This window comes from Chlorocebus sabaeus, chromosome 16, assembly GCF_047675955.1.
Source record: "Chlorocebus sabaeus isolate Y175 chromosome 16, mChlSab1.0.hap1, whole genome shotgun sequence".
Classification (NCBI taxonomy): domain Eukaryota; kingdom Metazoa; phylum Chordata; class Mammalia; order Primates; family Cercopithecidae; genus Chlorocebus; species Chlorocebus sabaeus.
In genome coordinates, this window is record NC_132919.1 from 36,917,152 (window position 1) to 36,941,873 (window position 24,722).

The window sequence follows — 24,722 nt, forward strand, 5'->3', positions numbered from 1 at the left end:
CTCCTCATTAAGTATGATTTTTAAATTTTCTTTTATTTATTATTTTATTTTTGAGACAGGGTCTCACTCTGTCACCCAGGCTTGAGTGCAGTGGCACGATCTCAGCTCACTACACCCCTGCTTTCTGGGCTCAGGTTATCCTCCCACCTCAGCCTCCTGAGTAGCTGGGCACAGGTGCATGCCACCATGCAGCACTAATTTTTGTAGTTTTTATAGAGACAGGGTTTTGCCATGTTGCCTAGGCTTGTCTCAAACTCCTGGGCTCAAGCAATCCACTCACCTCTGCTTCCTAAAGTGCTGGGATTACCAGTAAGTGATATTAGCTGGACTTTTTTTGTAGATGTTCTTTAATCAGGTTGAGGAAGTTCCCTTCTAGTTTCTGAGGAGTTTTTTTCTTTTTTTTCATAAATAGGTGTTGGATTTTGTCATATACTTTTTCTACATCTATTATTTGACCATGTGATTTTTACCGTGTAGCTTATTGATGTGATAGCTTATGATAAGTGAGCCATTAAATGAGGGTAAGTGAGCTACTACATTAAGTGAGCCATTCAACATTTTTTGAATGTTGAACCAGCTTTGCATACCTGGTATGAATTCCACTTGGTTCTTTATTTTATTTTATTTTCAGAGACAGGGTCTCACTTCGTCACCCAGGCTGGAGTGCAGTGTTGCAATCATAGCTCACTGTTAAACTCCTGGACTCAAGCGATCCTCCTGCCTTCGCCTCCCAAAGTGCTTGGATTACAGTTGTGAGCCACCGTGCCCAGCCTATAATTCTTACTATACATTGTTGGGTTTGATTTGCTAGTATTTTGTTGAGGATTTTCACATCTATGTTCATGAGAGATATTGATCTGTAGGTTTCTTGTAATTTTTTTTTTTTTTTCTTACAGGCGTGTGCCACCATGCCCAGCTAAATTTTTTGTGTTTTTAGTAGAGACAGGGTTTCTCCACGTTGGCCAGGCTGGTCTCGCACTTCTGGCTTCAAGTGATCCACCCACCGCAGCCTCCCGAAGTGCTGGGATTACAGGAGTGACCCACCACACCCAACCTAACGTCTTTTTTGTGGTTCTGGTGTTAGAGTAATACAGGTCTCCTAAAATGATTTAGGAAGCATTCTCTATGCTTCTGTCTTCCAAAGAGATGATAAAGAATTGGTATTATTTCTTTCTTAAATGTATGGTAGAATTCACCAGTGAATTCATCTGGTCCTGGGTGCTTTCTATTTTGGAAGGTTATTAATTACTGGGTCAATATCTTTAATAGGTGTAGACCTATTCAGGTTGTCTTTATTGTTGTGTGCGTTTGGCAGATTGTGTCTTTCAAGGGGTTGGTCCATTTCATCTAGGTTATCAAACTCGTGGGCATAGAGTTATTTGTAATGTTCCCGTGTTATCCTTTTAATGTCCATGGGATCTTTAGTGATCTCCCCTCTTTCATTCCTTCCTTCCTTTCCCTTTCCCTTTCCCTTTCCCTTTCCCTACCCTCTCCTCCCGTCCCCCCTTCCTCTCCCTTCCCCCTCCCCCTCCCCTCCCCTCCCCTCCCCTCCCCTCCCCTCCCCTCCCCCGTCCCCTCCCCATTTTTGAGACCGAGTCTCCCTCTGTTGCTCAGGCTGGAGTGCAATGGTGCGATCTTGTCTCATTGCAACCGCTGCCTCCCAGGTTGAAGCGATTCTCTTGCTTCAGACTCCTGAGTAGCTGGGATTACAGGCACGCATCACCACGCCTGGCTGATTTTTGTATTTTTGGTAGAGATAGGGTTTTGCCATGTTGGCCAGGCTGGTCTTGAACTCCTGACCTCACATGATTCACCTGCCTCGGCCTCCCAGAGTGCTGGGATTACAGGCATGAGGCACTGCGCTCAACCTCCCCTCTTTTATTTCTAATATTAGTAGTTTGTGCCTTCTCTGTTTCTTTTTCAATTAGCTTGGCTAGAGTCTTAATTTTATTCATCATTTCAAAGAACCAGTTTTTGGTTTCATTGGTTTTCTCTGTTGATTTTCTGTTTTCAATTTCATTGATTTCTGCTCTATTTTATATTATTTATTTTCTTCCACTTACTTTGGATTCAATTTGCTCTTCTTTTTCTAGGTTTTTAAGGTGGAAGATTAGATTTTTAATTTTAGCTCTTTCTTGTTTTCTAATATATTCAGTCAGTGTTACAGATTTCCCTCTATGCACTGCTTTCACTGCATTTCACAAATTTTGATAAATTGTATTTTCATTTTCATTAGTTAAACATATTTAAACATTTCTCTGGAGCTTTCTTCTTTTACCTGTGTGCTATTTAGAATTATGTTGTTTAATCTTCAAATACTTGGTTATTTTCCAGCTATCTTTCTATTTTTAATTTCTACTTTGATAATTCTATTGTGGTCATTGAATGATTTCTGTTCTTTTATTTTTTATTTATTTTATTATATATATATTTTTTGAGATGGAGTCTCACTCTTGTTGCCCAGGCTGGAGTGCAATGGCGCAATCTTGGCTCACTACAACCCCTGCCTCTTGGGTTCAAGCGATTCTCCTGCCTCAGCCTCCCATGTAGCTGGGATTACAGGCATGCATCAACACACCTGGCTACTTTTTGCATTTTTAGTTGAGATGGGGTTTCACCGTGTTGGCCAGGCTGGTCTCAAACTCCTGACCTCAGGTAATCAGCCTGCCTCGGCCTCCCAAAGTGCTGGGATTACAGGCGTCAGCCACTGTGCCCAGCTTGTTCTTTTAAATTTGTTAAGGTGTGTTTGTGGTCCAGAAGATGCCCTGTCTTAGTGAATGTTCCATGTCTGCCTGAAGAATGTTTATTGTGTTACTGTTCAGAAGTAGTTTATAGATGTCAATTAGATCCAGTTTACCGATGGTGCTGTTGAGTTCAACTATGTCCTTTTGTGCTTTTCTGGCTGCTGGATCTGTTCATTTCAGATAGAGGGATGTTAGAGTCTTTAATAGTGGATTCATCTCTTTCTCTTTACAATTCTATCAATTTTTGCTTCATGTATTTTGGTGCTGTGTTGTTAGGCACATATGTAGTAAGCACCAGTTAAGTCTTCTTGGTGTATTGACCCCTTTATCATTATGATGTAATATCCCTCTTTTTCCCTGACAACCTTCTTTGCCCTGAAATCTGTTCTTTCTGAAGTTAATGTAACTGTGGTTGCTTTCTTTCGATTAGCGTTAGCATGGTATTTCTTCCTACATCCTGTTACTTTTAATCCCTGTCTTTATATTTAAAGTGGATTTCTTCTATACAACATACAGTTGGGTCTTGTGTTTTAACACATTTTCACAATCTCTGTTGTTTAATTGACATATTTAGACTATTGATGTTTAACGTGATTATTGATATAGATGGATAACTACCATATTTGTTCCTATTTGTTGCCCTTGTTTTTATTTTTTTTTTTGTATTTTAAAAATTTTTTTCTAGTGAAAGGGTCTTGGTCTTCTGCCCAGGCTGGAGTGCAGTGGCATGAATGTAGCTCACTGTAGCCTTGAACTCCTGGGCTTAATTGATCCTCCTGCCTCAGCCTTCCATGTAGCAAGCCATCATGGTTGGCAAATTTTATTTTTTTATTGTTGCTTTTTTTTTTTTTAATCTTCCATACTTTTGCTGTCTTTTTAGTTTAATTGAGCATTTTATATGGTGTTGTTTCTTACCTTTCTTAGCATATCATTTTTACTACATTTTAAACTGTTTTTAGTGATTGTCCTGGAGTTTGCAATACATTTACAACCAATGCAAGTCCGCTTTCATATAACACTATACTGCTTCATGGATAGTGCAATACCTAATATTCACAAACTATTCCTAATTCTCTCTTGTTTCTTGTATCATTGCTGTCATTTATTTCACGTATGTATAAGCGCATATATATACACACAATACCAAACATATATACATACACATACATAATTGAGTACATTATTGCTATTAATTTGAACAAACTGTTATCTGTAAAAAAATTAATAAGAAAAATAAATTTTCAGCTGGGCATGGTGGCTCACGCCTATAATCCCAGCACTTTGGGAGGCTGAGGTGGGTGGATCACTTGAGGTCAGGAGTTCGAGACCAGTCTGGTCAATGTGGTGAAACCCTGTCTCTACCGAAACTACAAAAATCAGCCAGGCATAGTGGCAGTCGCCTGTAATACCTGCTACTTAGGAGGCTGAGGCAGGAGAATCGCTTGAACTCGGGAGGCAGAGGTTGCAGTGAGCTGAGATCGTGCCGTTGTACTGTAGCCTGGGCGGCAAGAGCAAAACTCTGTCTGAAAAAAAATAGGAAAGAAAAATAAGTTTTATTTTACCTTCACTTATTCTTCTCTGATGTTTTTCTTTCCTTATGTAAATGTGAGTTTCTGACCTATATTGTTTCCTTTTTCTCTGCAGAACATCTTTTAACATTTCTTGCAAGGCAGGTCTGCCAGCAACAAATTCCCTTGGTTCCTGTTTGTCTGAGAAAGTTTTTGTCTTTTTTTTTTGAAGGGTGATTTTTCAGGATACAGAATTAGAGGTTGCTGTTTTTTTTTTTGTTTGTTTGTTTTTTCACTAACACTCTAAGTACTTCATTCTCTTCTTGCTTGCATCGTTTATGAGAAGGCAATGTAATTCTTATCCTTGCTCTTCTATAAGTAGGGATTTTTTCCTCTGGCTTCTTTCAATATTTTTTCTTTATCTTTGATTTGTTTGAAATTTGAAAATGGTATGCCTTGGTGAGGGTTTTTTGGGGCATTTATCCCACCTGCTATTCTCTGAGCTTATCAGTTCTGATTCTGGTTCTGATGCTTATTTAGTCTCTTCAGATTGTATTGTTTGCTTTTTAGTATGCTTTCTAATTTTTTGTTAAAAGGAAGATATGGTCCATGTGTGGTGGCTCACACCTATAATCCCAGCAGTTTGGGAGGGTGAGGCGGGTGGATCACTGAGGCCAGGAGTTCAAGACTAGCCTGGGCAATATGGTAAAACCTCGTCTCTACAAAAACATACCAAAAAATTCAGCTGGGCATGGTGGTGGGCACTGGTAGTCCCAGCTACTTGAGAAGCTGAGGTGGGAGAATCACTTGAGCCCAGGGGGGCCGAGGTAGCAGTGAGCTGAGATCATGCTACTACACTCCAGCCTGGGTGACAGAGTGAGACCCTGTCTCAAAAAAAAAAAAAAAAAAAAAAAAGGTATGATATATTGGGTAAAAGGAACTATGGTAAATGGGATGTTAGTAACTGAGTGGCAGTGTGTGGGGAGGGAAAGCATTCTACAGTCCTGTGGGTAAGTTTTAGTCCTTTGTTTCTCATTATTTTTTTGAGTGTGTGTGGTGTGTTTTTTAACACCCTTGGGTGAGACAGAAGGGTAAGAGGAGATTGGAGTTGGGTATTTTTCCCCAGGTAGGTTAAACTCTGATATAACCCCAGCAAGTTAGGCTCTCATAAAGTAGTTTCTGTTGAGGGCAGACTTTGTTAAGAACAAAAAGATCTGGTCTGGCATATTTCAAGATGGTTCCATGTTCACACCCACTGCCAGAGTTTCTAGGGGATTTTTATTCAGTATTGGCTGTTAGGGCCTGGTGGAGCTCCTGGAGGTAAAACACATCAGTGTGAGGGCCCCCAGGTCTGGGTCCCCCTGGAATTTTTACTTTTTACAATTTTTAATTTTTACATTTTACAATGTCTTGTCTACATTGAGCCTCTAGAAATTTGTGAATCACAGTTTATGTGTTCCTACCTTAGTACTGATTCCTGAGAAGGTTCTTGCTTGTGGATTTCTGCCCTGATAAATTGTGATTCTCTGTATCTGCCTGTCTGTCTCTCCAATTTTTGGGGTAGCCGTTTGCTCTATGATGTCATTTTTCTGACGGATGTAAGAAGAGCTGTTCAGCTTTTTACTTGTGGTCAGATCTAAGTGAAGTCTTCTGAGCTCCATGTTTTGGCCTGGAAACTGGAAGTCTGAATTTTTACAAATCAGTGCATTTCAGCTTTGAAGGACATTGTGTTGCTAGAACCTAATCATTGCACCTTAGTTTGAGGGAAGGATTGGTCATTATTGTATTTGGAATTAAGATATGAATTTCATTATGTACAAAAAAACTCTACTTATTCCAAGAGCTGCTTAATTGAGTCCTTGAATCTCATTAATATTCTGTACTATCATACCTATCTGTGGTCCTTCAGGACAAAAGTCTTACATCATCTCCCTCATGGAGGGCCATTATAATAGACTATTTATATATTTACTTTGAGGCAGCATTACATATCCATTGGAGACAGATTTATTTGTTTCAGTTACCATATGTCTATTGATTTAAAGCCATAATTTCTGGACACCTACCAGAATGGCTGACACTAAATATTGGCTAGGATGTGGAGCAGATAGAACTCTTGTACATTGCTGGTGGAAGTGTAAATTGGTACAATCACATTGGAAAACAATTTTGTTAAAATCTACGAAAGATACACATGTGCCTGCCCTAATATACAGAAGTAGTTACTCTACTAGATGTATGTCCAAGAGAAATACATATACATGTTTACTAAAATACATTTGTGAGAATGTTTATATCAGTATTCTTTATTATGTTGTTTTCAAAATGGTAAAACAGTGATTCTCATACAACTGTATAAGGGACAGATATCCTGCATTTTTTAACTCATTGATTAGGGATTTGGGATGTTATTATAGCTGGTTCAAAGGAGAAGGTGAATATCGCAGAGAAGCAATTAGGAATACTGAAATAAATTTTCTAATAGCTACAAGCTTGGTTAATATTCTGTTGGCACTAAAATGTACTGTTTGGAATCTTTTCTACAGAGTGGAATTCACTTGTGTCTCTACCAGACAAAATTCATTTGCATTTCTGTGCACAAGAATCAATTGCATTACTATCAGTTTTCGACGGCTCAGAGTATTGTACAGTAGCCCAGTCAAAAACAAAGTGTGGATCCCCTATGGAATCAGATAACCCCAAAGGGTCTGCTAGAGAGCAGTAATCCATAGTAAAAACACACAGAACACAAAGTATTCTGTTCAGCATTTCAAAATCTTTCACAATTTTCCTTGACATCTTTTTTTTTTTTTGGAGACTGAGTCTTGCTCTGTTGCCTAGGCTGGAGTGCAATGGTACAATCTCAGCTCACTGCAACCTCTGCCTCCTGGGTTCAAGCAATCCTCCTACCTCAGCCTCCCGAGTAGCTGGACTACAGGTGTGTGCCACCTTGCCTGGCTAATTTTTGTATTTTTAGTAGAGACGGCTTTTCACCATGTTGGCCAGGCTGGTCTTGAACTCATGACCTCAGGTGATCCACCCACCTTGGCCTCCCAAAGTGCTGGGATTATAGGCATGAGCTACTGTGCCTGACTTCCTTGACATCTTACGAGCTAAAAACTAGAAGTAAAAAAGTAAAAACAACTCAGAGGTCCATGAACAGTACGATGGATAAAATTGTAATATTTTTGGCCAGGCACACTGGCTCATGCCTGTAATCCCAGCACTTTGGGAGGCCAAGGCGGGCGGATCACAAGGTCAGGAGATTGAGACCATCCTGGCTGACACGGTGAAACCCCATCTCTACTAAAAATGCAAAAAATTATCCGGGCATGGTGGTGGGTGCCTGTAGTCCCAGCTACTCGGGGGGCTGAGGCATGAGAATGGCGTGAACCCAGGAGCAGAGCTTGCAGTGAGCTGAGATCACACCTCTGCACTCCAGCCTCGGTGACAGCAAGACTCCGTCTCAAAAAAAAAAAAATTTATAATATTTTCATACAATGGAAATCTACATAGCAATAGGAATAAAACTACGATTCCATGCAACAACATGAATTAATTTCATAAGCATAGTAATGTGTGAAAGAAACCATTCCCAAGGGTACATATTGTGGGAACCCATTTACATTAAGATGAACAAGTAGAACTTAAAGTAATAGAAATCAGGATTGTAGTTATGAGTTGGGATTATGACTGAAAAGAGATGTAGCAGGACCTTCTGAGTAGCCGTAATATTCTGTTTCTTGATGTCTCTTGGTTCAGAGGTGTTAACATTTCAAATTCATATTATACATATACTTAGGATGTGTGTATTTTTTCTATGTTTGTTACCTTTTGATAAAGTTTGCTAAAAAAAATATCATTTGCAGATCACAAACATCCATTTAACCAGTATCTATAGGGAAAAGTAGGGATGTGAATGTGTACTCTTGTCCTAATAATGCAGCATTATAAAGCAGTATTTTTATTGTCTTTGGTATTTGAATTTTCTATGTTATAGTTAGATAGTCTATGAAAAGTCATCAGAAGTTTAGAAATAAGTTTGATTCTGAGGGCAAGAAAACCTTCATTTGCTTTTAGAATTCTCTAAAAACACTTCTACAGCTCTCCCAGAACTTGTGTAGCCTTTTCTGTGTCTATATTATTGTCTTAGCTGTTGTAATTTCCTTTTGCCTTAGACTGAGTTGTGAGATTCTAAACTTGTACTACCCCCACCCCTTTTTTGGTTTGGTATGTAATTTGCATATTTTCACCATGCGAAAGCTATTTTCTATGGTTGGAAAAGATTTTTTTTCCTACAGTGTGAACAAATCATTCTTTGTTCTCCTTATTGTGCCTCCAAACTGGTACGTCCGGTTTATGCCCCAAACAACAAAAGTCTGTCATCAGAAATTAAAATGCCAGTAAGAACAAAGGCAGAGACCATGAGGAGCTCTTGGAGAGGCTTTCTCCCTGTTCGCTCCTCTCCCCAAGTTACCACAGTTGCCAGGAAGCTGGAATACTGCTTGGTACTCGCCTTCCTCGTAGTTCTACTCTTGTATTTATTGCTATTGTTGGTTTAAAAGTGAACTTACAGTTTAGTATACGTCTTTTCAGGATCTATAAAATCCTTATCTTTGAGATTCCTTGCCATTTTTAATGAGGTCTCTTCTTAAAACCTAAAAAATCACTCTTGACAGCCTATTAAAAAAATCAGTTTTGGCACTTATTTGAAGGCAAAATTATCAGTGAACATAATGTATAAAATTATTATTCAGAAAGATAGCTAAAGCAGAATCTGTAAAGACTAACCGTCCTCTGTGTGTCCTTTCTGAAATGTATGCATCATATCTGTAAAAGCTTGGTTAACACTGTTTCTGTTCTGAAATGGTACTCTAATGTAGAATTCCCACAGACTATTTGGAGAGTTCTCTCCTCGAGGAAGTTTGACGTTTTGTGATTCACATAGGATAGTTTAGAATTATGTTTCTAATTTTAGTAGGTTGTACAATCCTGATTTTAATATATTCAGAAATATCTACAAATGTGACACAATGTTTCCTCTGCTTCCCCCACCCCCACCCCCGAGTTATAATTAAACACAGATCCTGGGACCTTAGAGGTAATGAAGAATGGACAGTGAATGTGGGGATGCATTTTATAATCAGTCCAAATGTTTTTTCTCCCCCTCACCTGTTGCCTTATGTGTAAGGAGGGATTTAAGATAGAAGCTTAGAATGGGGCATTTAGGTTCGTTTTCAAAGCTGTTTTGCTGAAAAGTATTGTGTATTCAGGTTTCAAAATGTTTTTTGATGTCAAAATATGTATTATGTATATGTCAAAATGTGTATTAAATACAGTGATAGCAAACTTTTATCATATTGTAAGTATGCTAAGACAGATTTGTTTTATTCTTTTTTTTGAATAATTGAGTATAGCAGCTCCTTTAAATATGGTTACACTTCTTTAACATAAAGATTTTATTTGATAGGACCAAAAGCTAAATACTAGAACTCTGGCATATGGAAATAATAGTATAGAGTGGTGGATTTTGTTTTAGAATACTATCATTTATTGTAAGTGTAAAATGAGAAGTATTTTTCATTACTTGAAATATAATTTCAATGTAAGTTCTGTGGTATTATTTTAAAATATATTGTTTATTTTATTAATAGAAATCGCACGTATATTGGGTAACACTTACCTGTTACAATAATTTATTTTTAAAATGTAAATGGCTTGGCAGTGTTTTTATTCTTTTGGCTATTGTTAAAATTTTAAAAGGTAGGTGGAAATAGCCAATAACAAATCTGTAATATAATTAGATTACATTAGTGTTACACTTTTTAGCATACATATACTTAAAATAAAAAAGACTGTAGTTTTTAGATTTCAGAGAATGTGTGATACTACATTGCAGGCAAGTTGAACAAATAACCTTTTAAGACTTTTTCTAAATTTTAAACTTTGTTCTGTAGTAATAAAATGTGGACTATAATGGCCATGGTTTTTGTTCTGAAAATTAAAAGTTACAAAGGAATTTGTAGAGTAAATAAGTTCTTATAGTTTGGTATAATGTGTTTATAGCTTTCATGTGTTTCATTGGTGATAGGTGGTGCTATTGTTGCACAGTTAGTCCTCGCATTCTTCACATCTGCATCCCAAGTGCTACAGAAGGATTTCTTGCTAATAAATAATTTGTAGTAATTATCATAAGCAAAATGAATATGATGGTTATTTAGGCATTATCACAACTTAACATTTATAAGAAACAAAAATATTTATAGTTTGCAGCTCTTAAATTCAGATAGAAGCTGAAAAATCTAAAAAAGTAGTTACTCTAAAAGAGAGCTCTGTAGATTTATAGTAATATTGTAAGATTTATACACTTCTAATTTTATAATGTATACATCTTTGATATTTTAAACTGCTTGTATGGCAGGCCTATTTTTAAAGAAACACCATCAGTATGTTTCCTCTGTTGAATTTATATCTTTATTACATTGGTTGTAAGTTCTTTTGTATCTTGAACTAGTTTTATAATGTTTGCCATTTTCTCTGATATTGCATATTTCATCAAACACTAGGCAATTATGAAAATGGTTTGAGAACTACAGTACCATGTATAGTAATTTAATCTCTCTCCCTTCCCCATCTCCCCCAAAGATAAACTCAGTTCTGTCAGTTGAGATGGAAATAGGAAAGCTATTCTTAACTATAATTTAATCTGCTCAGTGCTTCAATCAGCAGTTTGAAAAGCAGTTGTTTTCACACTTGACACATATTACCATACCCCTTTACCTTTTGTTCTTCTTTTTAAAAAATTTTTATCCCCCACAAAATGTCCTGAACATACCCTTTCTCTTTTGAATTAATAGAATGAATGACTCAAATTGCTTGGATATTCATAGTGTTTGAGCTATGTTTATATTTAAGTGTATAATAAAAATGATGACTTTTAAAAGTTGTGTATATAAAGAATTTTTTGTTCACAGAATATTGAAATTAGAAGTATCCTGGGGGCTTTTTTAGCAGCTTTTCCTTTTCATTTTATGATTGTTTTAAGAATATAGGCTTATTGAGGTTACATGATTTACTCAATGTTAACAGACAATTAGTTGCCTAACCGTAAGTATACCTAAATTATTCACATTTCACTTAAGTGAATATGTATTGCTTTTTCTCATTTACAACATATTTGTTAAAGTTGCTACAATATTTAAGGTGAGATTTTCAGAGTAGTAGTACAGTTTTGTTCTCAAAAGAGAAGGCAGTTGTGCAGGAACTGTACAGATTTCTAATGGTTTAATAAGATAAAAAATATAGATTTCCAGAACACACCCTTTTTTTCTGTTCATATCAAGTGTGTGCTTTTACAGTTTTCTAAAATTACTTGCAGTAATGTGACCAACAATCGTGTATGAGCAACAATAAATGTGTGTGGGTATAAGTGTATATATTTCAGACAAAATATTGTTATAAAATTTGAAAGATCTTGTTTTTATATAATACTGTTGTGACCTTCATTTTCCCACCGAAATATTTTCTTTCTTCTCTCATGCAGATCAGTGGGGAAGCACAAGAGCTCTTCTCTGTTCGACATGGCCCAATTCGAGCGGCTAGAATCTTGCCTGCTCCACAGTTTGGTGAGTGTAGTCCTTAAGAAAATCATTCAGAAAAGAGTTTCTCTTTTGTTGGTCTTGGACTACAGAAAGCAAGAATGATAACTAAAGTGTGTTTTCCTCCAAGTGTCCATTCCCCTTCCCCACCTCCCCCAAAGATAAACTTAGTTCTGTCAGTTGAGATGGAAATAGGTAATCTTAACCAATTCAATATGGCCATTCACTTTCTGCTGTGGTTTTGATTTATCTTCATCCTCTTTGATCTCGATTTAGCCTCTGCCTTTGCTGGCTCTTTCTTGAAGTCCTTTTCTCTCTTGGTTTTCATGGCATCCTCCTTCCCATATCCCTTCCTGGCTGACTGTGCCGCCTTTGTTATGTTTCTGGCTTAGCTTTCTTCTGTGGGTATTCCTCAAGTCTCTGTTGTTCTCCTGCCTTTGCCCTCCTTCTCAGTTATACTTATGCCGTGGAGAGCTTGGTTTTCACTTTTATCTGGGTTGTAGATGACTTTGCTGTCTGCATCTACAGCTATGTCAGAAGTGGAGTTTTGGGCTTTTAAGCTTGCAATTCTGCTGTAATAGAGAATACTTCTTAATGTTGTGTTTAAATAGTATATATGTTTTGTATTTATTAAAAAAATTCAAATATGTGTTTGTATTAAACCTGCTTTTAGATGGCTAAATAACTCCTGACTCCTTAATACTTTGAGTTTTCCAAAGGTGTTATTCTCTCATTACATTTCCTGTGTTCACTCAAGAATATTTTTACATGTGCACTGAAAACATAATCATAATCATGTTTGGATACTTTAAAATCTTTTTAAAAATAGGATATTAAGATATTTTAGTTCTATTATATTTTAAAAAGTTACCTGAAGTGAAAAAAGTCTTATAAGACTTCTTGTAGCAGCTAATTCTCTAAATTTGTGAGATTGATGTTTTCGAAAACTTACAACATTGTGATTGTGCGTAAATAATATAGGGATTAATTTAGCAACTAAATCTGCCTAAATGAAATGAGGAGGGTGGAGGAAACAAGGCAACAGTGTCTTGCAGTCACGTGTAGATTTTCTCCCTTGCTATTCAACTCTATGGCATATTCTGATTTCAGCTCTTTCACTGTCTGTTTCTTTCTCACACTGTTGATCGTGCTCTCTCTTGCTCTCTCATGCCATGTCACTCTCTCTTTTGTTCTGTTTTTTGTTGCATTTGTAATTTGGTGAAATATTTTGACAATGAAGATTCTAGACCATCCTTTTCTAGAAGGTTTTTGGAATAGCCAGCTTTCTCTCTGGATGGTTGGAATCAAGGAGGACTTTATTACTAAAGGACTCTGCTCTGTTTGTTTGTGGGTAATTCACAGATGCAGACTTTTCCCTCTTCTTGTTATTTGTGAAGTTATTTTGTTTATGAGTATTATCAATGTTCATCTTTTCTCAACTTTTAAGGCAGAAATATGTCATGAAAATATCTAATTAATATTGCTAATATTTTCTTTAGAAGTAGATTTACTTTCCTTTTTAAAAAAAGATTTCTTTACTATAATGTACTTATTTAAAAATATATTGTTAGATTTAAAATATAATTTTACATGGGTAAGTTTTCTGTTATGAGTTAAGCAAATTACTTGTGTAGCTTTTATTGTATTTGATTAATTTTTTAGATTTTTGAAAAAGACTAGTCAAGTGCAGTAGTGAGAAGGGGGGAAAAAGTAGAACAAGGAGTTCCATCCGTAACTGACTGTAAACAATCGAGAACTCACTACCATTGGAGCAGCCTTTTAGATTTTTTCCCGCAAAGTCATACATGCAAATGATCACATAAAACTTGTAATGGAAAAGAGTAATACCCACTTTTCTCTTTTACCCATTTTGCTTTAATTTGTTGTGGTGGAATATGTAGCTTTCTGAAAAAGGATGTGTGGGAGGTATTGTCTGTCTTTATTCTTCCTTCACTCTTGATTGATTATTTGGCTGGATAACAAATACATGTTTATAAGAAAGTTACTTCAGAATTTCAAAGGCATTGGTGTAACATTATGTTGAAGAGTCTAAGGCCATTTTGATACCTTTTTCTTTGTGGCTTGTTTTGCTTTCCGGAAATTTATACAATGTTGGCTTTGTTCCTGATATTCTGAAACTTTGCAGCCTTGTGTCTTGATTCACACATTTTCTTGGACCCTTTTAATTTGAAAATGCAAGTCTGGTATTTTGACGAAATGGCTTCAATTTTTGTTGTTGATTTCTTCCATTAAGTTTTCATTGTTCACTCTTTCTATAACTTGTATTATCTGGATGCTAAATCCCTTATACTGGTTAATTTTTTAAAATTAATTTCTTATTCTTTTTTTGAGATAGTTCCACTGTGGCTTACTAATACTTCTCTTGAAAAATTATTTTCTGCTGTTATGTTTTTCTTACCCTATACCTCTCATATCTAATACCTTCCTTCCTTCCTTCTTCTTTGCCTTCCTTTCTTCTTTCTTGGTATACTTTACATATGAATAGGTAGCAAATAGAATCCAATGACATATGAAAATAATTATACATCAGGACAAAGTAAGATTTATTCCAGGAATACAATGTTGGCTAACATTTGAAAATTAATGGGCTGGGCTTGGTGGCTCACGCCTGTAATCCCAGCACTTTGGGAGGCTGAGGCAGGTGGATCATGAAGTCAGGAGTTCGAGACCAGCATGGCCAACATAGTGAAACCTCGTCTCTACTGAAAATACAGAAAATTAGCCAAACATGGTGGCTGGCGCCTGTAATCCCCGCTACTTGGGAGGGTGAAGCAGGAGAATTGTTTGAACTCAGGAGATGGAGGTTGTAGTGAGCTGAGATAGCGCCATTGCATTCCAGTCAGGGTGACAGTGTGAGACTCCATCTCAAAAAAAAAAAAAAAAAAAAAAAGAAAATGCATGTAATTTACTGTATTAGAGTGAAGAAGAAAACCTGTATGATCATCTCAATAGAAGTAGGAAAAAAACTTTGCCAAATCTCAGTAGCCATTTATGATTAAAAAAAAAAAATTTTAGCAAACTAGGAATAGAAAAAAGTTCTGAATATGATAAAAGTTATCTATTTTAAAAATGTATACCAAGTGTCATACTCAATGTTGGTATATTGAATGCTTTCTTGCTGAGTTCAGGATGACTTCTGTCACCACTTCTATTTATTGTAGTTCCTAGCCATTACAATAAGGCAAGAAAAACAAAAAAGACATAAAGATTAGAAAGAAGGATATGAAAGTGTCTTTATTCATCGATAACATGATTGTGTACATAGAAAATGTAATAGAACCAACAAATGGTTAGAATTAATCAGTGAATTTAGCAGAGCTGCTGCATACAAGGTTCTATAAATCTTTTGTGAACTGAATCCCTTCCTGTGCATTTTTCCAGCATCACGTTCTGCCATCTTTACCCTGTCCCCTTCACTAGTCATTACAACAACATTCCCTTGTGGTAGTTGTACTGAATTTCTTTTATTTCCTCAAAAGGTCCATTGTCCTGCTTTCCGGTCTGCATTTGTTATTTCCTCTTCTAGAATACTCATGTCCTTCTAACCCTTCTTGCTCCTTCTCTACTGTCAGTAGTGCGTGCTCCCATGGACTTAATGTTCTTCAGTTGTTCATTTGCCTCTTGTTTGCTACATTTGCAGACTGTTTTTATGTATTCAGTGTCTCACAGAGTGCTTTATACAAGGTATTAATAAATACTTGTTGAATGTTGCTGGATTGTGTAATACTTTGCAAGTGAAGACCTGGAAGAAAAAGTGAGTTCTCTTTCTAAAGATATTTCTGTAGAAAGTCTGTCCCCTAACTAAAAGTGAGAAACTGAAGGATTTGGATGTCTTTGTATCCCACAGAAGACCATCTTTGTATTTAATGGGCATTTACTCATATCAACATAGCTTATGCATCCCTGCTTCTTCATGGCCACTATCAATAATAATTGATTATTTTCTTAATGAACCTAGATCTGCCTTAGGATTTTTTTCAATGCAATATTCCAGAAAGCTATGAATAATTAATTGGTATTATCTCAGATAAAAACTGTTACTAATTATCTTTCAAATCTGTCCTTCTAGAATTAATTCCAAGTAATAAATTTTTCTTATTCATTACTTTAAGTAGCCATTTTGGCTTTTAGTACCTGACTTTTGTAATAAAATATATCAGTATGTATATTTTAATATACAAGTAAAAAAGAGACTTTCACTTCCTTTAATATGTTTTTAATTTCTTTCTTTTTTTTTTTGGGATGGAGTTTCCCTTTTGTTGCCCAGGCTGGAGTGCAATGGCGCTATCTTGACTCACCACAACCTCCGTCTTCTGGGTTCAAGTGATTCTCCTGCTTCAGCCTCCTGATTAGCTGGGATAACAGGCATGCACCACCACGCCCGGCTAGTTTTTGTAATTTTGGTAGAGACAGGGTTTCTCTATATTTGTTAGGCTGGTCTCGAACTCCTGACCTCAGGTGATCCACTCGCCTCGGCCTCCCAAAGTGCTGGGATTACAGGCATGAGCCACTGTGCCCAGCCTGTTTTTAATTTCTTAAAGTAAGGACCATGTAATTCTAACCACTGACAATACTTTTATTTAAAAAAATGAAGTAATACTGAAATGTGGGAAGTGAAAATTTATGTGAGTCTATGTTAGCAAAGGTAAACCTGACTGCTTCTTCCTTTTCATCCTTCCTCAGATATTGAGCGTGTACTGAAGGCCCATATTAACAGTATATATTTCTAGTTTTTTTCCCCTTAACTATTCACACATGCATAACACTAACTTATATAATTATGTCCCAGGACTGATTCAAGTTCTTTATATGTATTACATGTATTGGCTGAAGGGTGTGTGTGTGTGTGTGTGTATAATATTTTTCATAACGATATATAGTGAACATTGTTTTATTTCAGAACTTAGGTATTTATTTTATTATTGCTAAAAATTAACATTGATGTTGTATGGGCATTTTTATTGTTTTTTTTCCTATTGGTTATATTATTACTTCCATATATGTACATTTAAAAAAAATACACGGAATTTTTTTTAAGGATAACTCCTAATGGGGAATTGCTCAAAGGATCTGTATATTTCTTTCTTTCTTTTTTTTTTTTTTTGAGACAGAGTCTCACTCTGTTGCCCAGGCTGGAGTGCAGTGGCGTGATCTTGGCTCACTGCAAGCTCCACCTCCCGGGTTCACGCCATTCTCCTGCCTCAGCCTCCCAAGTAGCTGGGACTAAAGGCGCCTGCCACGACACCCGGCTAATTTTTTGTATTTTTAGTAGAGACAGGGTTTCACCATGTTAGCCAGGATGGTCTTGATCTCCTGACTGTGTGATCCACCCATCTTGGCCTTGTGTATTTCAATTTTGATGCATGCTGTAAAATTTCCTCTTAGAGACAGTCTACCAACATTTATACATGAGAATCCCATTTCTCCTTATTCTCTCCTATGCTGGCTATTATGAATCTCTTCAATCGTTGCCGGTCTGGATGGCAGAAAATCCTATTCATATGTAACTTAAAAATTTTTATTTTTGGAGACAGTCTCACTTTGTGGCCCGGGCTGGAATGCAGTGGTGTGATCCTAGCTCACTGAAGCCTGAAACTCCTAGGCTCAAGCAATCCTCCCACCACAGCCTCCTGAATAGCTAGGACTACAGGCACACGTCAACATGCCTAATTTTTAAATTTTTTGTAGAGATGAGGTCTTGCCATGTTGCCCAGGCTAGTCTTGAACCCCTGGCCTCAAACAATTCTCCCATCTCAGCCTCCCAGTGCTGGGATTATAGATGTGACCCACTGTACCCATATGTAATTTTTTGATCCTTGATTACTAGGGAGGATAGAAAATCCTCATATTTTTGCTATTTATATTCATTAATATCATACTTGTTTATATTCTTTTTCATTGATTTGAGCCCTTTACTAGGTTATTATTAATCTTTAGTTTCATACTAAGAAAATCCTTCTGTATTTTACTATGCCTAACTTTAAATCATGACTTTTCTTGAAAGTTTAATTAAAATTTTATTTTGTTATTATTTGTCTTCTTATTTATTTATTTATTTATTTATTTATTTATTTAGAGATGGAGTCTTGCTCTGTCACCCAGGCTGGGGTTCAGTGGCGCGATCTCCACTCACTGCAGGCTCTGCCTTCTGGGTTCACGCCATTCTCCTGCCTCAGCCTCCTGAGTAGCTGGGACTACAGGCGCCCACCACCATGCTGAGCTAATTTTTTGTATTTTCAGTAGAGACAGCGTTTCACCTTGTTAGCCAGGATGGTCTCGATCTCCTGACCTTGTGATATGCCTGCCTTGGCCTCCCAGAGTGCTGGGATTAGAGACGTGAGCCACCGCGCCCAGCCTCGTCTTCTTATTTTATTACATTTTCCATGTTGTTCATGGTCAGGAAGTAGTTCTTCTTTGCCAGTCTCTGATTTTCATAGATTTTGCACAAAATTTCTGTTTTATTATGGAGTTTCTCTTACTATAATGTTATCTTTTGGGAATGACAGGAGCTGTGTTTTTCTAATATTTGCATTCTATGCAATGACTTGCATAATAATAATATGTGCCATAGAAGGGGTACCCCATAATGAATTTATTCAATATTTTATAGAGAATAATCTAGAATGCTACTTTTTATAGTGTTGTTCCTAAATTATCAATTTATGATCAAATGATGTATTTTATTTTATTTATTTTATTTTGAAACAGGGTCTGTCTCTCTCTTGCCCAAGCTGGAGTGCAGTGGCACAATCATTTCTCACTGCAGCCCTTGACCTCCTGGGCTCAAGTGATCCTCCTGCCTTAGCCTCCCAAAGCACTGGGATTACAGTGTGAGCTGCCACACCTGACCTTTTTTTTTTTATTTCTCTGGGATAGAATTTTGCTTTGTTGCCCAAGCTGGAGAACAATGGCACAGTCATGGCTCACTTCAGTCTTGACCTCCTGGGCTCAAGTGATCCTGGCTAATTACGGAGTCCTCTCTGTCGCCCAGGCTGTAGTGGAATGGTGTGGTCATAGATGGGGTCCCACTGTGATGCACCGGCTGGTCTTGAACCACTGGCCTCAGGTGATCCTCCTGCTTTGGCCTCCCAAAGTACAAGGACTACGGGTGTAAGCCTCCGTGCCTGGCCTGATGCTGTTTTTTACATTAATAGAGTTTATAACTCATAAGAATTATAGTAGTCTTGTGCATGTTCTGTTTCCTTCCTGCTCTTGGAGAAAGACAATCATTTTAGCCTTAGCCTTGAATAATTTCTTAGAAATGCAGATGTAAATTTTAAAATACACACACACACACACACACACACGCACACACACTCTGTTCAGCCAAAACACTAGCAAGCCTCCAAAAGTAGGCCAACTGACATTTGTTTATATTCCTCACCAGTCTACTGCAAAGATGAGGAAACAGGCTTATTGACATTTTAAATGGCTAAACTATGAGATTTAGGGCTTCTCTAATGTTTTCTGCTCTAATTACTGCTCAGTTTGCCTTGTGTATTGTGTATTTTTAAAAATAATACTTCGTCGTTATTATTGAGGTCTTACTGCTTGTGATCTTTTAGGTTTTTGTAATATTTTGCTAAGCCTGTGGTGTGATTTAGGTAAATTGTAACTTGAGAACATATGTTGTGTTCATCTTAAGTTTCTTTAATGATTTTGGTTAGAGAACAGTGTTTCTAGGGGAGAATGTCTGCTTTAGAGGTGCTGCTTTTTTAGTTTGGTGATTTCATGGTTTTAGGTATAAGAAATTGGATTCTCAGTTTATACCTAGCTGAACCCTGTAATTAGGGCATTTTTCCATAAAAGCTATAGAGGGAAATGTACTGAACAGAAAAGACAGGTGAATTAAGCGAACTATATAATGTTTGATGCTTTTCAGATAACATTTTAGGTTGATTGTATACATTGTTACCACTTTTCCACTATTCCTCAGGGTGAGTACCATTATCCTAATTCACAGGTGAGGAGACTTAATGCTCAAAGAAATTGACAGTTGGTAAATGGTGAAACTGAAACTTGTAATATCAATTATTATTTGGTTATATAGCACAAAGTATAAAAAAGAAAAAGTATTTCAAAACCCTGTTCTCTGAAGATACCCTCTGTTAATCTATTGTTTTATATCATTTAAGCCTCTTTATACACACACTCCATGTACATGATGTGTTTTAAAACTTGGGATTACTATGTAATATATTTTGTAGCCTTTTATTAATTTAACATTATTAGTTGAGCATTTTCCTGATAGTAGATATTCTCCTTTAATATGCTTTTCAATAACTGCATGACTTTTCATCATGTGGATTTGTGATTCTTATTTAAGCAACCTTAACATTTGTTTTCATTTTTCTCCTATTTTTTCAATTTTAAAAATTGATACAAATGTTTTGCATGTTGTGCGGTACTTGTATTTCTTAGGTGCACAGAATGTGTAATGATCAAGTTAGGGTATTTTAGGTATCCATCACCTGAAGTATTTATCTTTTCTATGTGCTGGTAACATTTCAAGTCCTTTCTTGTAGCTTCTTTGAAATAGATAATACATTGTTGCTAACTGTAGTCATCCTACTCTGCTATTGAATATTGAGGCTTACTTGTTCTAACTCAGCGGCCCCAACCTTTTTGACACCAGGAACTGGTTTTGTGGAAGCCAGTTTTTCCATGGATGGGGGGCTTGGTAGGGGGATTATTTCAGGATGAAACTTCCACCTCAGATCATCAGACATTAGTTAGATTCTCATAAGGAGTGCACAACCCAGATCCCCTACATGCACAGTTCGTAATGGGGTTGGTGCTCCTGTGAGAATTTAATGCCACCACTGATCTGACAGGAGGTGGAGCACAGACCATAATGCTTGCTCTCCTAATGCTCACCCACATGCCATGAACTGGTACCAGTCTGCGGCCCAGGAGTTGGGGACCTCTGTTCTAACTGTGTGTTTGTACCCATTAACCAACCTCTCTTTATCCACCCCCCTTCCATCCACACATTCTTCCCAGGCTCTGGTATGTATCATCCTATTCTCTATCTCCATGAAATCAGTTTCTTTAGCTTCCACATGTGAGTGAGAACTTGTGACATCTGAATTTCTGTGCCTGGCTTATTTCACTTAATGTGATTACCTCCAGTTCCATCCCTGTGCTGCAATGGCATGATTTTATTTTTTTTTATGGCCACATAATATTTCACTCTGTATATATACCACATTTTCTTTATTCATTCATCCATGGATGGACACTTAGGTTGATTCCGTATCTTTGCTGCTGTGAATAGTGCTGCGATAAACATGTGAGTGCAGGTTATACAGATTTCTTTTCCTTTGGATAAATACCAGGTAATGGGGATTGCTGGATCATATGATAGTTCTATTTTTAAATTTTTGGGGAACCTCCATATTGTTTTCCACAGTGGTTATATCAGTTTACATTCCCACCAACAGCATATAAGAGTTCCCTTCTTGGCCAGGCGTGGTGGCTCACGCCTGTAATCCCGGCACTTTGGGAGGCTGAGGCGGGCGGATCACGAGGTCAAGAGATCACGACAATCCTGGCCAACATGGTGTAACCCCATTTCTACTAAAAATACAAAAATTAGCCGGGTGCATTGGCACACGCCTGTAGTTCCAGCTACTCGTGAGGCTGAGGCAGTGGAATCCCTTGAACCCAGGAGGTGGATTTTGCAATGAGCCAAGATCGCACTACTGCACTCCAGCCTAGTGACGGAGTGAGACTCTGTCTCAAGGAAAAGAAAAAAAGGAGTCCCGTTCTATTTTATTTAGTTTGCCCTGATCTTTATTCTTTCTTTTATTCTGCTAATTTTGAGTTTGGTTTGTTCTTGGCTCACTGCAACCTCCGCCTACTGGTTCAAACGATTTTTCTGCCTCAGCCTCCCAAGTAGCTGGGATTACAGGCGCCCACCACCACACCCGGCTAATTTTTGTATTTTTTGGTAGAGACGGAGTTTTGCCATGTTGGCCAGGCTGGTCTCAAACTCCTGACCTCAGGTAATTCACCTGCCTCGGCTTCCCAAAGTGCTGGGGTTACAGGCGTGAGCCACCATGCCTGGCTGCTTTTCTAGTTTCTTGAGGTGCGTCATTAGGTTGCTTATTTGAAAGTTTTTTACTTTTTTGATGTGTTTATTGCTATAAACTTCTCTTTTAGCACGGCTTTAGTTGTATCCCAAATGGTTTTAGTATAATGTGTTTCCATTTAAATTTGTTTCAAGAAATATTTTGATTTCTCTCATAATTTCTTCATTGACACAATGGTTGTTCAAGAGTATCCTATGTAATTTCCATGTATTTGTGTAGTTTACAAAATTCATCTTCATGTTGATACTTAGTTTTATTCCACTGTAGTCTGAGAAGATTTTTTAAAATTTTTTAAATTTTTATTTATTTATTTTTGACACAGAGTCTCCCTCTTTTGCCCAGACTGGAGTGCAGTGGCATGATGTCGGCTCACTGCAACCTCTGCCTCCTGGGTTCGATAAATTCTTCTGCCTTAGCCTCCTGAGTAGCTGGGACTATAGGCACATGCCACCACACCCGGCTAATTTTTGTATTTTTAGTAGAGATGGGATTTTGTCATGTTGGCCAGGCTGGAAGATTTCAGTTTCTAAAAATTTGTTGAAACTTATTTTGTGGGCTAACGTATAGTCTGTCATAGAGAATGTTCTGTGTGTTGAAAAGAATGTATAACCAGCCTGGCGACATAGCAAGTCCCCATCTCTATAAAAAAAAAATTCGCAGAATATGTATTCTGTAGTTGTTGGGTAGAATGTTCTATACATGCCTGTTAGGTCTGTTGGATCTGAAGTCCAGTTTAAATCCAATGTTTCATTGTTGATTTTCTGTCTGAATGATCTGTTTAATGCTGAGAGTGGGGAGTTGAAGCCCCCTACTATTACTATATTTCAGTTTATCGCTCTCTTTAGATCTACTAATATTTGCTTTATGAATCTGGATGCTCCAGTATTGGGTGCATATATATTTAGAATTATTATATTCTCTTGTTGGATTGACTCCTTTATCATTACATAGTGCCTTTTTTTTTTTTTTTTTTTTTTTTTACTGTTTTTGTTTCATTTTGTTTATTTTTAAAGATAGGGCCTCACTGTCTTACCTGGGCTAAAGTGCAGAGGAGTGATTGTAGCTCAGTGCCACCTTGAGCTCCTAAGCTGAAGCAGTCCTTCCACCACAGCCTCCTGAGTAGCTGGGAGTACAGGTGGGCACCATCATGCCTGGCTAATTTTTAAAAAATATTGTAGAGATGAGGGTTTCTCTGTGTTGCCCAGGCTGGTCTTGAACTTCTGGCTTAAAGTGGTTCTCCCACCTTGGCCTCCCAAAACTCTGAGATTACAGGTGTGGCCAGCATGCCCAGCCAAATTCTGTTTTATCTGATATCAGTATAGCTAGTCTTGCTCACTTTTAGTTTCTATTTGGATGGAGTACCTTTTTTCCATCCCTTTACTTTGAGCCTATATATGTCTGTAGGTGAAGTGCATTTCTCGTAGCCATCAAAATTGGATCATGTTTCTTTTATACATTCAGCCAGTCCTTGTCTTTTAAGCAGATACTTTAATCAATTTACATTTAAGGTTATTATTGATATGTGAGATTTTGTTACTGTCATATAATTTGTTATCTGTTTGGTTTGTATATTCTTTGTTCCTTTCTCTTCCTTATTTGTGTGTTTGGTTTACCGGTGAGTTTTATACTTTTGTGCGTTTTCATGATGGGGGTATATGTTATTCTTCCGCTTTCATGTTTAGGACTCCTTTGAGCATCTCTTGTCGGCCTAGTCTAATGGTGATGAATTCCCCCAGCTTTTGCTTATCTTGGAAAGACTTTATTTCTCCTTCATTCATGAAGGATAATTTTGCTGGATATAGTATCCTTGGGTGACAGGTTTTTTTTGTTTTTTGTTTTTAAATTTTAGCACTTGCAATATGTCATTCAATTCTCTCCAGGCCTGTAGCTTTCTGCTGAGAAATCCACTGTTAGTTTCATGGGAGCTCCTTTATAGATGACTAAATGCTTCCACTTGCTACCCTTAATATCTTCTCTTTTGCTTGGCTATAGTTTGGCTATAAAGTGCCATGGAAGAAGACCTTTTTACATTATATCTGCGGATTTTTGGACCTCTTATTTGTGAAAGTCTAGGTCTTTCTCTTGCTAGACTTGGGAAATTTTCATCTAACATTTTGTTAAATAGGTTTTCTAACCCTTTCGTTCTATCTTCATCCTTGTGGATACCAGCATTTCAAATATTTGGTCACTTTATGTTGTCCCAAATGTCACGAAGGCTTTGCTCATTCTTTTTCATCCTTTTTTCTTTATTTTTGCCTGACTGGATTATTTCAAAAGAACTGTCTTCAAGTTCTGAGATTCTTCCTTCTGCTTGATTTTATCTATTGTTGCTTTTGAATATATTTTGCATTTTATTCATAGAATTCTTATGTTCTAGAATTTCTGTTTTGTTCTTTTTAAAAATACCTGTTTCTTTTGTGAATGTCTCAGTCATTCCTGAATTGTTTTTCCTGTTTTTCTGTATTATTTTTCAGAACTCTGTTGTATCTCATTGAGCTTCTTTAAAATCAGTATTTTGAATTGTTTCTCTGGGATTTTATGATTTTTTTTTTATTGTTATACTTTAAGTTCTAGGGTACATGTGCACAAAGTGCAGGTTTGTTGCATATGTGTACATGTGCCATGTTGGTTTGCTGCATCTATTAACTTATCATTTACATTAGATATTTCTCCTAATGCTATCCCTCCCCATCCCCCCCACCCCATGACAGGCCCTGGTGTGTGATGTTCCCCACCCTGTGTCCAAGTGTTCTCATT

General features: G+C 37.1%; 1 protein-coding gene across 5 annotated transcripts in view; it reads left to right on the top strand.

Moving 5' to 3' along the window:
- BCAS3 (BCAS3 microtubule associated cell migration factor) overlaps window positions 1-24,722 on the top strand; it is a 710,433-nt gene that overhangs the window by 57,641 nt on the left and 628,070 nt on the right. For all 5 annotated transcript variants that reach the window (XM_008011209.3, XM_037993644.2, XM_008011214.3 and 2 more), the window contains exon 6: window positions 11,796-11,877. In XM_008011209.3, the coding sequence (XP_008009400.2) occupies window positions 11,796-11,877 (82 nt within the window). The remainder of the gene's footprint in view (window positions 1-11,795; window positions 11,878-24,722) is intronic.